Raw genomic sequence first — 14,586 nt, 5'->3', positions numbered from 1 at the left:
AATGCATAATAATTTAATATCTGAATAAAATTCTACTAGTACCATTATATGACAGAGACACAAACTTATGCATATAAAACTTTATAAACTATTATTTATTTACAAATTAAACAAATGTTAACTCTATTTGACTGCAATATCAGTACATTTTTTAAATGTATTTTAAAAAAATAATGTGATTGGCTTATGCTCATCAAAAACATATATATATTTTGAAAATTTTGATATTCAATATAGTAATGTCATCACTTCGATCTCATTAAAACTTTCATATTTTGTTGTTGTTTTGATTTTCGAACATTTTCAAAGATTTTGCTTTTATCGGTTTAACTAAATCAAAGAATTGAGCAGAGATTTCCTGAATTCAGATTTTCTGATTTCTTTTACTTATTTAATATATACTATACCATGTTGTCTTATCACTATATAGGCAGGTAAAAGGCAAGGTACTCTAGCTAAAAACTTTTTGAGACATAAGAAAATAAATAGCTGAATAAACATTTACTATAGCTATTATATAAAAAACTCAAGCACAATGAATAAAGGCATCATGTTTACTAATTAATTAATAATTAGTAAACACGATGGCCTATGCTTAGTTAAAATTAACTTTTAGAACAAGAAAATAACTGAAGATTTAATCAAATAAAATAAAAAACTTACTTTTGGGGCATTTAATTGAACAACATTGTCTCCAATGATTTCTACACATGTTTCACCATCAAAACATGGCCTGATTCTACAAAAAACCTAAACAACAAAAACTAAGTTAGAAATAACGATTAAACTATTTTCACTTTTATACTTTTAACAACAATATTCAGTTTAATATTCACTTTACACTAGTAGATGTAACACCTTTTGCTTTTATTTAACTTTTTGTTCTACTCTTTTTTAAACTTTTTTGAAGCAAATAAATCATACTGTGATTTATGCTTTTCTCTTTAAATAGTTTTAAATTTGAACAATTACTTAACAATACTTGCGCTTTTACACATTTTCTTTGCCGCTCTGAAAATAAATTTAATAAACCTATAAGTTAATTGGTTATATATATGTATGCAGGTACAAGATAGTAGTGTAATGTTATCATCTTTAAAAAATTAATTAATTCTTTTTATGTGGCAAAATAATTTTATTATGAAATATTTTAATCTCTTTACCAATGATAATGCTGCCATAAACTAATAAAAAAAAGTAGATAATAAACAAAATAAAATTTAAACATCAATATGTAAAAGACTTGTAATAAAAATATAAAGTCTTACACCAAAAACTAATATCTAAATTACTAAAGGGTAATTCATTGTCAATTGACCCAGGCCACTATACATCATAGATTTTGCTGATTTTTATACAGTTTTATACAGAGAACATCTAGTAAAATAAGAATTCATTGAAATTTTTAGCCTCCAACTCCAAGATCCTTAAATATGACCATTTTACCCTTAGCAGAAATTGAACAAGTCCCTCTAGCCCTTCAGAATTAAACATTTATTTTAAGGTTTCAATTACAAAACTTTAAAAATATTTGATTTTTTTTCCTTAAAAACTTGTACATGGCTATTTTCAGGGGCAACAAATCCAATAAAATGATCAGAAATATAAAAAATTATTAATAAGTTATTAAATACAAGTGTATTTATCAATTTAAATAAAATTAGGCAATTTTTTATATACCTGTTTTCAATGCCCAAGAAACTTATGCGGCCTTGATAATATCAAAAAAGTATAAAAATTTACACATCATTCTATATTCATTGATCTTTCAGAAAACTTAAGCATTTTGATCTGCAAGTATATGGATTCCTATGAGGAACAGGGCACAGACCCCACTTTTTTTAGCGGAATATTGTGAATGATTTTTTTGTAGCAGAATAGTGGATTGAAATTTTAACAATCTGCCATCATCATGAAAAGATTTCAATGAGAAAATTTCATTTATCATACCAATACAAAGAAATGCATCAGTGCAGTATTTACTCAGAATTAGCTCATAAAATTTTAATCTATTGATGTTAGTTTGCCGATTGTTTGGGAACTTGAAATACCATAAAAAGAAAAAATTCTTGTTGTATTAACATCTTCACTTGTTCGTTTAAAGCTAATAGTATCTATACAGGGGCTATTCCAGGAAAAAAATTTCGGGGGCAGGACTCCCCTGTCCCTGAGAAATTTAGTAGAAATATTGCAGAACAAAAAAAAGTCCTCAATTTTTGATTTAGGTGATGTCCAAAGCAACGCCCTAATATGGTCAGCACTGTCAAAAACATCTAGAATAGCCCCTGCTATTTTTTCTTGATTAAATAATGATAGCTCCTTGTTCCAGGAATTGCTCTACTTTCTAACTTTTATCATGATGATGGCAGATTAAAATTTTGTCATCTGTTATTCCACATCTCTAAACTAATTATTTTTTGGCATCTTTCTATAACAATCAAAACTTTTTAAATCAGCCTTTCTACAATGTATTAGTTTATGGCAAGTAGGGTTAGGATTGTAATTGTAATGTAGGTTATTGTAATTGTAATGAAAACAATAACAGTAACAATAATTATTTTTATTGTATTAACTTAATTTAGAAACAATAACAATACTTGTGATTTACAACTATTGTAATTATGTAATACAATAACAATAAATATTGTATTGCAATTCATCTTTATAAAACAATAATATCTGAAAAAAAATGTATTGTAATGACCCACAACAATAACAATAAATATTTTTTTGTAATTTGTTTTTGTAATTCAATAACAATATATTGTTACTGTAATAAAATACATTAACATTTTTATTTAAGAAGAATTAATGTTTAACTGTTTGTGTTACTAAAGTTAATTTTCATATATATTTTAAGTTCCTTTGCAGCATTAAAATCAAGAGGAAAAAATAAAAGGGCTGAATAAAATAATTTATGAATAATATTTTTCATAATAGTAAGGCTATCATCAGACAGGCAATATTTTGCGGCCATTTAGAGCTTAGAAATACATAACAAGATAGGTGATGCGAAATCTAAATATGTAAAAAAAAAATTTGCAATATATTGCACATCCATAAATAAAAAATAGCAAAAATAATAATAAGTTTGTCAGAGATGAATATAAATATGTTAAATATGTTAACTTTTCTACTTTAATGTGAAGTAATACACTACAATAGTTATAGTAATTGTTTTCATCAAAAAAATACAATAGTTATTGTAATTTTATTTCATTAAAACAATACAATAGTTCTCGAATTTTATTGTATTGTTAGAAAAAAAACAATACAATACAATATTGCTGTGATGAAAAACAAATACAATAAGTATTTGTTTTTCATCACAGCAATACAATACCGAAATTTTTTTATTATTTCTGTATTCAAAAATAATGTAATTCAAAAATGTAATGTAATTCAAAAATGTAATGTAATTCAAAAATTCTGTATTCTGTATTTCTGTATTAAAAATTTTTTTATTATTTCTGTTATATTACAATCCAATATTATTGTATTATAAATAGTCCTAACTCTAATGGCAAGTATCATTTTTCCAAAATCACACGAATCCATACTTACTGTAAAACTAACTACTAAGTTGCATTTCAAATTAAATTAAAAATGAGTGACCAATAGTAATTAATATAATTAAAGTAACTTAAACACCATGGTAATGGAAAACTAAACAGATATTGATTTCTTTTATCTTTTTTTGAATGTGAAAATAATTTTTTGTCTCTTTAACAAGGTTGTTTAATTGAAATAAAATTGTTATAAATTTTTTATAACAATTTTTAAAATAAATTTGTGCAACGTCACATCCTTTTTTTTAACAACATGCGCGCACATTTGTAGGCAGAAAAGATTAAAACTTTATAAGGAAGCATAACTTGAAAATATAAAAACACTTTGAAAGTGTTTTTTGCATTTTTTTTATATCCTTAAATAAAATTTTATCTTCTTTTTGAAAAACGATTGAAAGAAAAATTAGTTAAATAATTTTTATATTGTAAAAATAAAAGTTTTCATTATTTTTATAAACTTTAATTACTATTAAAAACTTTTATGTACATATTTTATGTTATTCTGCAAATTTTATATTCAGATTGATAACAACAAAAATTCTTATAAGCTTTTTCAATTCGTATTGCTTTTAAAAATCTTTTGTAATTTAATAAATAACAACATTATGATTGAATATTTTTAAGTAGGAGTAAATTTTGAAGTAATAGTAATTTAGCATCCGAGATGCATATTAGAGACACCTAATATTGCCATTTGTAACAAGAAGTAGTGACAAATCAACAGAAAATAATAAGAAAGTTAACAGCAAATGCAAAAGACCTAGTTTTGGAAAAAATATAAAAAATTAAAGTAATTGTAAAAACTTTACACTTGTGTTTGAATAAAAGAGTTCAGCGCAGTACAAAAAGTATTAATAGTTATGAAAAGATTTAAAAGACTTAATAACATCAATATTTAAAAGTCAATGAGAGCACTTTTGAAGCAAGTTTATTTTTTTGGAGATTTTTTGTTGCTATTTTTGTTGCTTTGTATGTTAAAGTTTTAATAGATTTTTTATAAGAAAGTCAGAAAAATTTCATAAGAATAAAAGAAAATGGAAAATGAACAAGCTGACCACCCTGATTATATACATTTACATTAATCAACTACACTCATATTAAAATGATTAAAGGCATTCATATTCAATATAGTATTATCCAACAGATTAAGTGATCTTCACAGTTATGTAATTAACCGGAAACATTGTATACATCAAATTCCTCTATTCACGAACATTATGCATAAGAACCTTAGAAAACTGTCTAGATTATGTGTTCAGTCTTTAGTAAAAGCTATGACTTTTAATGTTGCCCCAATAACAACTCTAATATCGAGCCCACTGCGTAGTGAATTAATGGTAGTACATTAAAACTCAAGCTGGTATAGAAGGTTTTGTTTAGCAAATTAATAAATATAAAACCTAAAGATACAATCATACTATTTTATATTTTAAAAAAATACAATAGTTATTGAAACAGCAGTAAATGGTATGAATCAGCACTCTGTCAGCAAGAATAGTCATCAGTTTACATTTCTGATAAAAGTTTATTCTGATATAGTAATGTCTGATGCAAAATCACCTCAGTTGGAGATAAAAAAAACTAATTTGCGTTTGATTTCACTAGCAAAAGATTTTTTTATTTGCTTTCCAGCAAAAAACTCCCCTGATGCTTTCATTCGACGAGATATTGTTCATTTTGAGATATTAGTAAGGTTCAATTCTAGTGTTATCTCAGAGCATGTGATTTTACGATCTTTTTTGACAGCATTAAGAATATAACGATCTTCCTATTTAGATGTTTTAGGCTTTCTCCCATATCCAACAGACCTTTCAGCTGTACCAGTGTGTTTATATTTCTTCACTAATCTACTAATAGTTTAGTTTTGTCGTTTGAATTGTTTTCCGATGCTTCTGTGAGACTCTCCTTGGTCAGCAGCTTAAAAAATTCTTCCAATTTCTATATCTGTTAGTTGTTTTCTAAAATATTAAGTGTGCTTGTATTAATCTGTTTTTTAAAGATTTTATTTAAATAAATATTAGTGTATATATAAACATACCTTTTCTGTACAAGGTTTTTCACTACCACATCCAATTTTTTTAGTTTTGCTTCTTTATACATTATATACTTAAAATCAAGAAAAAATGTTAGTGTGGCTTTTTTTTTTGCACCCCACTATAGAGTAATATAAGTGTTAGAGGTCGGCAAAAATTTGCCAACCTTGTTTCTATGTTTTATGGTAAACCCTTTGTGCCTTTTTTGCCAACCTAATGCCGACCTCTAACAATTTGAGGTTGGCAATTTATTGCCGAATTTATTTTTTATAATTCCGAGAGTTGTAGATATATGTACAGGGCTCAATTTAACAATCAGACATTGCCATCCCCTGGACCTTTCTTGAGACCTGCGAGAGGAGGGCAACAAGCCATTGTTGATTTTTTCAGTAAAAATAAAAAATGGTTGGTTGCCCCCATAAATCAGATCTTAAAAACAGTCTGGGGCGGCAATGTCCGACAGTATATATATATATATATATATGTATATATATATATATATATATATATATATATATATATATATATATATATATATATATATATATATATATATGTATTTCGTTTTCCACCATGGCAATCCCACTGTGGAAAATAAAAAAGTAGTCAAATTTTATTCTTTTTTTCATCAACTTTTAGCGAATGAATATTGTTGTAGACACATAAATGTTTATTTAAGATATACCTCAAGTACTAAAATTAATTTATTCAAGTCATTTTTATGCTTCCAAAAGTTACGGTTTTTCTCATTTGTCACATGATTAAAAAAGTATCATTGTAAAATGTTATTTTAACCATGAATTTATTTGCATAATTGGAATTAATTTAGCATGAAAACAGAGTTAACATGTTCAAATTGTTGTTGGTCAGATATTATACTTTATAAAATATATATTTCGAAAACGAAATACATATATATATATATATATATATATATATATACATATATATATATATATATATATATATATATATATATATATATATATATACACACACATATATATACACACACACACATATATATACATATATATATACACACACACATATATATATATATATATATATATATATATATATATATATATATATATATATATATATATATATATATATATATATATATATATATATACTGTCGGACATAGCCGCCCCAGACTGTTTTTAAGATCTGATTTATGGGGGCAACCAACCATTGTTTATTTTTACTGAAAAAATCAACAATGGCTTGTTGCCCTCCTCTCGCAGGTCTCAAGAAAGGTCCAGGGGATGGCAATGTCTGATTGTTAAATTGAGCCCTGTACATATATCTACAACTCTCGGAATTATAAAAAATAAATTCGGCAATAAATTGCCAACCTCAAATTGTTAGAGGTCGGCATTAGGTTGGCAAAAAAGGCACAAAGGGTTTACCATAAAACATAGAAACAAGGTTGGCAAATTTTTGCCGACCTCTAACACTTATATTACTCTATAGTGGGGTGCAAAAAAAAAAGCCACACTAACATTTTTTCTTGATTTTAAGTATATAATGTATAAAGAAGCAAAACTAAAAAAATTGGATGTGGTAGTGAAAAACCTTGTACAGAAAAGGTATGTTTATATATTGTTGTAAACCATAATAAAATAGTAAAACCATAATAATAGTATTGTTGTAAACCATAATTAAAAAGTCTTTCATGTATATTTTGGCTTTTATCAAATATAAGAAAAAGGCTATATAAGAACTACAAACATCTATCGTATATAAATAGCGTAACTAATAACCGTATGTATAATAGATTATATATAAATAGCGTTACTAATAACTGTAATATTCAGAAGACGGGAAGTGACGTCATTAATATTATATTGCATTATTACTTAAATTATAACAGTCTTCTCCACATTAGGAAAGTTTTAGGGAGGAGAGTATAGACTTAACCTCTGATATTATACTAGGAAAGAAAGTAGTCGTCGAGAAACTTTGGCCTCTTCGTAACGCGTCCTGTTCTTGAGGGTATATTAGTAAGATTCTCGGGAGTAGTAACTTTCTGCATAGGCTGACTAGGTACCGCTGTTGTAGGTGACTGATTACAAGGGATACTATCTATAATTGAATTCTCAACTAATTGGCTTGAAGTTACTTCGTTGGTTTCGTTTAGTTCTTCTTGGTTTCTGTTTATTGAATTGCTGGTATTGTTGATCATCTCTTCAATGTTCAAATCACCGGATTGTTGTTGAACTGATTCTGTTGGGGGATTTAGGTCTTCTAGTGGGGCGAGGTCTTTTGTTGAAACAGTATCCATTTTGAAATTTTATTCGAGCGTAGTGGGGCGATATTGTTTCTAGCAGTTGAACTCTGTCAACGAGTGGATCTCCTTTCATTCATACTTGACGTCTGTAAAGGATTGTGGAATCCTGTTCTGTTAAGAAGTTAGGTAAAACAGTGCCTATTATTGATGAGCGTTGAAAGTTCATCATCCTCTGATGGGGTGTTTCGTTAGTGACCGTACACAGAAGTCCTCTTATGGAGGACAAAGCCATTTGCAATACTATTTCCCATTTCTCTTTTCCTAGACTTAAAGTTTTCAGAGCTAGACTAACAGCTTTTAGTATTGTTCCGTTTATTCGTTCACACTGACCATTGCCTTGGGGATGGTAAGGAGTGGTTCTAGTTTAATCTAATTAGTCTAATTACTCCGTTCTTTTCTAGAAAAACTTTAATTTTTAAGCTTTCGAACTGAGTTCCACGATCTGTATGAATAGATGATGGTGCACCAAATAATGAAAAGAGGCTAAGAAGGTGTCGTATAACAGTTTCAGCTGATATGTCTTGACAGGGGAATGCAAATGGGTAGCGTGAGTACTCCTCAACCACCACGAGGATGTATTTGTTTGTTGTAGTGGATTGTAAAGGTCCAACAAAGTCCATCGATAAGCGTTCCCAAGGCCTTGTTGCCTGAATGAGACGACCTGTGGGTGGTTTATAAAAACGTGGTTTGAGTTCATTGCAAGTTGTACATTGGTTTGTTAATTGTTTGATTTCTGCGGTGGAGTATGGTAGATTTCTGGTTTTGCAGTAATGTATCATTCTTGTAACTCCGGGATGGCATAGCTGGGAATGGATACTGTAAAACACTTTAGTGTTATTTACAATCGAGCAACATCTTGAAAGGGCATCTGCTACAATGTTTTGGTTCCCCGGCCTGTATGAGATTGTATAATTAATATCAGCTAATTCTAAACGCCATCGAGTTAATTTTTCATTTTTTATTTATGTTGCATTCTGTTTATTGAAAATAAGGGAAATGGATCTTTGGTCGGTTATTATATTAATATATGGTACTGAGTTAATCAAATGCCTCCATATTCTACAGCACTCCACTATGGCAGCCGCTTCTTTTTCAACTATCGCATGCTTCCTTTCGGCATTAGTTAATGTTCTTGAAAAGAAGGCAACTGGCCTGCCAAGTTGTAATAGTGTTCCTCCGAGTGCTGAGTCGGAGGCATCAGTTTCTATTGTTAATGAAACTTTTAAATTAGGGGAGGCTAGACAAGCTTCTACAAGTTTATTTTTGAGTATTTTTATTGCTTCTTTGGCATGTTGGGTTAAACCCTTTGTTGGAAAATTGTCTCTTGCTTGAGTAAGTGGGAGAGTTAATGCTGTGCAATTGTGTATCCACTTAGCGTAATAAGCAAATAAACCTATCATTCGGTTTAGCTCTTTTAACGATCTTGGCTCAGGCATATTTATCAGTGCTTCGTATCTTTTTGGGTCTGGCTTTATAGTTCCATTTTCAATAATGTGGCCTAAGAATTCGATATGAGTTTTTTTGAAGTTACTCTTTTCTTCGTTTATCTCAATGTTGGTGATTTTAGCTGTGTGTAGAAAGCGACTAAGATTTTTACCGTGCTCTTGGGCATCTTTTCCACCAATAATTATATCGTCAAGATAAGCGTATGTGTTTTCAAGTTTATTATCCTGAATGAATTCATCCATTACTCTTTGGAAGATTGGTACTGCGTTTGTACATCCAAAGGGTAAGCGTTTGAACTCATATAATTTGCCATTAGCTTCAAATGCGGTTAGTTTGTAATCTTCAGGTCGTATTCTCACTTGATGATACGCCGATTTGAGATCAATTGTGCTAAAAATTTTATGGACTGCTATTTTAAGTATTAAGTCATTGATTCGTGGTGTAGGATATGAATTGAGCGGAGTGTGTAAATTAATTGTATTCAAATAATCGATCACGAGGTGATTTTTATTTCCTGTTGATACTACAAAACATTGAGCTCGCCAAGGGCTGCGGCTTACTTGAATTATGTCTTTTTTTAGTAAGCGGTTTATTTCATCTGTTATGACGGAGATATTTTTGGGAATACGCCGTGAGGTTGTAGCTACTGGTTTTATTTTGTTAATATCAATTCCAGGAATTAAGGCGTATGTTGAACATTTCATGCTTTTTGTTGCTAAACAGAATTTTAGAGGCTCTTTGTTTCCTTTAAAATTAATGGTAATTGAGGAATGACATGTTAACACGTCCATTCCTATAATTACTGGTGCTACCAAGTCGTCCACAACGAGAAATTGTACTTTTAGTTTTTCTCTAGCCAATAATAATGAACCATGGAAGATACCTTTAACTTCTAATGTCGAGTTGTCTGCCAGTGATACCTTTGAGGTAGATTGAGTATCGTATGAAAATTTCCATTGTCGAAGAAGTTTTGATGTAATAAAAGTTTTGTTGGACCCAGTATCTAACAGTGCATATGTTAGATTTTCGTTTATGGTGACGTTAATTAGTCTATCAGGTGAGTCAATTGCTGCTATGACCGTAGATATTATTGTGTTATCATCCTTTTCTTTATATTCTTTAACAACTGCTGCTTTGGTATAAGTTTTGTTTTCTTTCTTAGAAAGACAGACAGTTGCCCAGTGGCCCTTTCTATGACAATGTGTACATGTAGAGTTTCGTGCAGGGCATTTGATTTTTGAGTGTGGATCATTACCGCACCAAAAACAGGGAGATTTGGTGAGATTATGAGTTGCTGCAAAAGTTGGTAGCGTGGTAGTATCTGTTATGGTTGTTGTCAAATTAAGGGCATCTTCGGTGGCCAATTCCATTGTAAGAGCTGTTTTATAAAGTGACTCTAGATTGTCATCTGTAGCTTCAAGCAGTCGTTGACGAATAGAAGGTGAGCGGATACCAGCTATAAAAGCATCACATATTAGTAGGTTACTATGTTGATCTGCTGTTAGAGCTTCTGTTGGACATTTTCTGGAAAATTGTTTTAAGTTACTCATAAAGCTTTCAATCGATTCCCCTTCCTTTTGTTTAAAAGAGCGAAGTTTATGGCGCATCATGATCGCTGTCGATCGTTTTTGATACTTGTTATCAAGAATTTTGATTGCATCGTCGTATGATGTAACATCCTGAATTATCGTAAAAGCCTTCACTCCGCATAGAACGAATAAGACTTGAAGTTTACAGTCCTCTGGGATTGTGGCTTTATCTAGATAAATTGATAGCATTTTTTTCCAGTTTATATAGTCTTCTTCGTTTGGTTCGTCGCACAGTACTTTTTTGAATATTTTTGCATCCATACTGATTTATATTTATATATACTAAATTTTTATATTTGATAAAATTGTTGTAAACCATAATAAAATAGTAAAACCATAATAATAGTATTGTTGTAAACCATAATTAAAAAGTCTTTCATGTATATTTTGGCTTTTATCAAATATAAGAAAAAGGCTATATAAGAACTACAAACATCTATCGTATATAAATAGCGTAACTAATAACCGTATGTATAATAGATTATATATAAATAGCGTTACTAATAACTGTAATATTCAGAAGACGGGAAGTGACGCCATTAATATTATATTGCATTATTACTTAAATTATAACATATATACACTAATATTTATTTAAATAAAATCTTTAAAAAACAGATTAATACAAGCACACTTAATATTTTAGAAAACAACTAACAGATATAGAAATTGGAAGAATTTTTTAAGCTGCTGACCAAGGAGAGTCTCACAGAAGCATCGGAAAACAATTCAAACGACAAAACTAAACTATTAGTAGATTAGTGAAGAAATATAAACACACTGGTACAGCTGAAAGGTCTGTTGGATATGGGAGAAAGCCTAAAACATCTAAATAGGAAGATCGTTATATTCTTAATGCTGTCAAAAAAGATCGTAAAATCACATGCTCTGAGATAACACTAGAATTGAACCTTACTAATATCTCAAAATGAACAATTTCTCGTCGAATGAAAGCATCAGGGGAGTTTTTTGCTGGAAAGCAAATAAAAAAATCTATTGCTAGTGAAATCAAACGCAAAAAAAGATTAAAGTGGTACATTTTATAGTACAAAGATTGGACATGTGAGCAATGGGCTAAAGTTATTTGGAGTGATGAGTCTTCTTTTGTTTTGTTTCATAATAATTGATCTCACTGCTGGAAATTAATCGGGGACAATTTAAACCCCCAAACATGGAAGGCAACCATTAAACATGACAAAACGATTAATGTTTGGGGTTGTTTTAGTGCACACAAAGCTGGAAAGCTTCACCGGGTAGAGGGTACCATGGACCAGCATTTGAACCACAAAATCTTAGTTTATTAACTTGTACCAAGTATAGAACTTTTTCCGAATAATGACTTTATCTTTCAACAAGATAACGATCCCAAATACAGCATGGTTGAATAAAAGATATCTGAAATCGAAATTGATACCAGTTATGTCTTGGCCAGCACAGTCTCCTGATTTAAATCCAATAGAAAATCTTTGGTCTATATTGAATAGAAAATTGCAAGATCGTTGGGCAACAAATGAAGATGAACTGTTCCAAATTCTTCTTGTTGGTTGGAATGCTTTATCAAATGACTTATTAAAAAGACTTGTAAATAGTGTGCCTTCTAGTTGCACAGAAGTTATAAGAAATAAAGGATGGCCAACTAAGAACTAATACAGCTAAAACTTGAAAAATACTTTACAAATCCTAATTCCTTTTCATTACATGTAATGTACAATAATATTATATACATTTCTTTATAATTGTCCTGAATTACTTTTATTATATGAGTTTAAGACATTTTTTAATGTTTTTTATCAAAAAATTGAGTGGCTTCTTTTTTTGCACCCCACTGTATATATATATATATGTGTATATATATATATATATATATATATATATATATATATATATATATATATATATATATATATATATATATATATATATATACCATCTAATTAATATTTATATAAACTTATTAGATAATTATATTTATTCATATACTTGCCTCATAATATTATAATTTCATATAAGAAAAAAGTTGAGCAAAAAAGTTTGTTTTATTTATTTATAGGAACAATTTAAAAGAAAAATTTATCAAAGTAAAAAAATAAACACAAATCATACCATACTTATATTTACATAGTATGTAAACATAGACAATGTATATGTACATACAAAAAAACTGCATTAATAAAATTTAATATAGTATGCAACAACTATTTACATGAAAAAATCTTTGGAGATTTTATAATAATTTCAGAGATAAGTCTATAAATTATGACATTTTATAACAAAACATCAAAATTTGGAACATTGTGGGTATTATAGAGTTATATTCTTATACTAAAATTTTGAAACCAAGGTGACATTAATGTAAACAAAATATATCAGCTTAAATCTTACACTTAAAACTATTTGATTTATTAGTATACATAAATGTTGGTGAATTACCATAAATTAGTAGATATTTATGGTGCATTACTATAATTAAACAAGTTAGCAAATAAGATGAGTAGTATAACTAATAAACTAGCATGAATATTCAACACACTAACATGAATGTTTAATGAACTAACAGGAATACTAAACCACAGCATTGCAGTTAATTTGTTAATTTTTCAAATGACTCAACAGAAAAAAAAATTATGTTAAATTTAAAAAAGTCATATTTATTGAATCATGTAAATGTTATCATGATTCAATAAACATAATATAATCTTTGAAATCAACTACCAATTTTATTTAAGTTGAATATTTACCTCAACTGGGTCCTTCAACTTCAAAGATGGAGATGCTTTTCTTGTTCGTAAAATTCCATTTTTATTCATCTTTTATAATCTTAGTTAAATCTGCAAAACTTAACAATAAAAATGTTGGAAATCACGAAAACGTATATTTATGTCAGTTTAATAAAATGGTTTTTTCTGTCAAATCATTATATTATATTTCAAGATTGGAAAGAACAATTCTACATCGTTTTACATCAAGCATTCTGATCTGCAACATTACCATATAATATAATATATGCATATAATTTATGCACTGTTACATTCAACTATTTTTACATTTTCGTGTTTTAATATTTAAAATTTGGGTAAAATTTACAATTAAAAAACTTTTAAATTAATGAAAAAAACTTGGTTAAAGAAGAAAAGGTAATTTAAATAACAATATGATTCATTTTAAATGTTGCGATGTTAATATTAAAAAAATATTTTTAAAAAATTGTTTTACTTTTAACTATTGAATGGAACAGCAAGATTTGAACTTAACTTAGAGGAATAAAATAATAATCTACTGATCTTAAAGTAACAACTTTTTTAATTTAAGATAATATTAATTTAAATATGAGATAAAATTAGAACGTCATTATTCTAAGATCAAAAAGAACAATTGATGCACTGTCTGAACATCTGTGTTTACATCCCTTAACTTTCTAAAACGGCATTAATTTGGCGCGTTTGTATAAAAAGCCAATCAAAACCTAGTTTTAATCTCGCTTACATCGGTTAAAAAACTTAACGAACTTCTTTAAAAAAAATTGCGCTCAGACATAAGCCGTCGTAATAAATACAACAGCCTCGTCTAGTTTGGACTGTTTATGTTAAACTCGTCAATAACCTACAGAAGGGATGTTAATATAAGCTTCAAAATAAATAGTAGCAAGTTTTCT

General features: G+C 28.6%; 1 protein-coding gene across 2 annotated transcripts in view; it reads right to left on the bottom strand.

The window, feature by feature from the left end:
- The window catches only part of LOC100209617 (kinesin-like protein KIF23), a 56,391-nt gene extending 42,570 nt beyond the window's left edge, over positions 1-13,821 (bottom strand). For both annotated transcript variants that reach the window (XM_065790288.1, XM_065790289.1), the window contains exons 1-2: positions 13,673-13,821; positions 664-750 (exon numbers count right to left, since the gene is read on the bottom strand). In XM_065790288.1, the coding sequence (XP_065646360.1) occupies positions 664-750; positions 13,673-13,741 (156 nt within the window). In that variant the 5' untranslated portion in view covers positions 13,742-13,821. The remainder of the gene's footprint in view (positions 1-663; positions 751-13,672) is intronic.
- Positions 13,822-14,586: the final 765 nt, after the last annotated feature.

Source organism: Hydra vulgaris, chromosome 02, assembly GCF_038396675.1.
Source record: "Hydra vulgaris chromosome 02, alternate assembly HydraT2T_AEP".
Classification (NCBI taxonomy): Eukaryota; Metazoa; Cnidaria; class Hydrozoa; order Anthoathecata; family Hydridae; genus Hydra; species Hydra vulgaris.
This window is presented reverse-complemented; position numbering and strand designations above follow the sequence as displayed.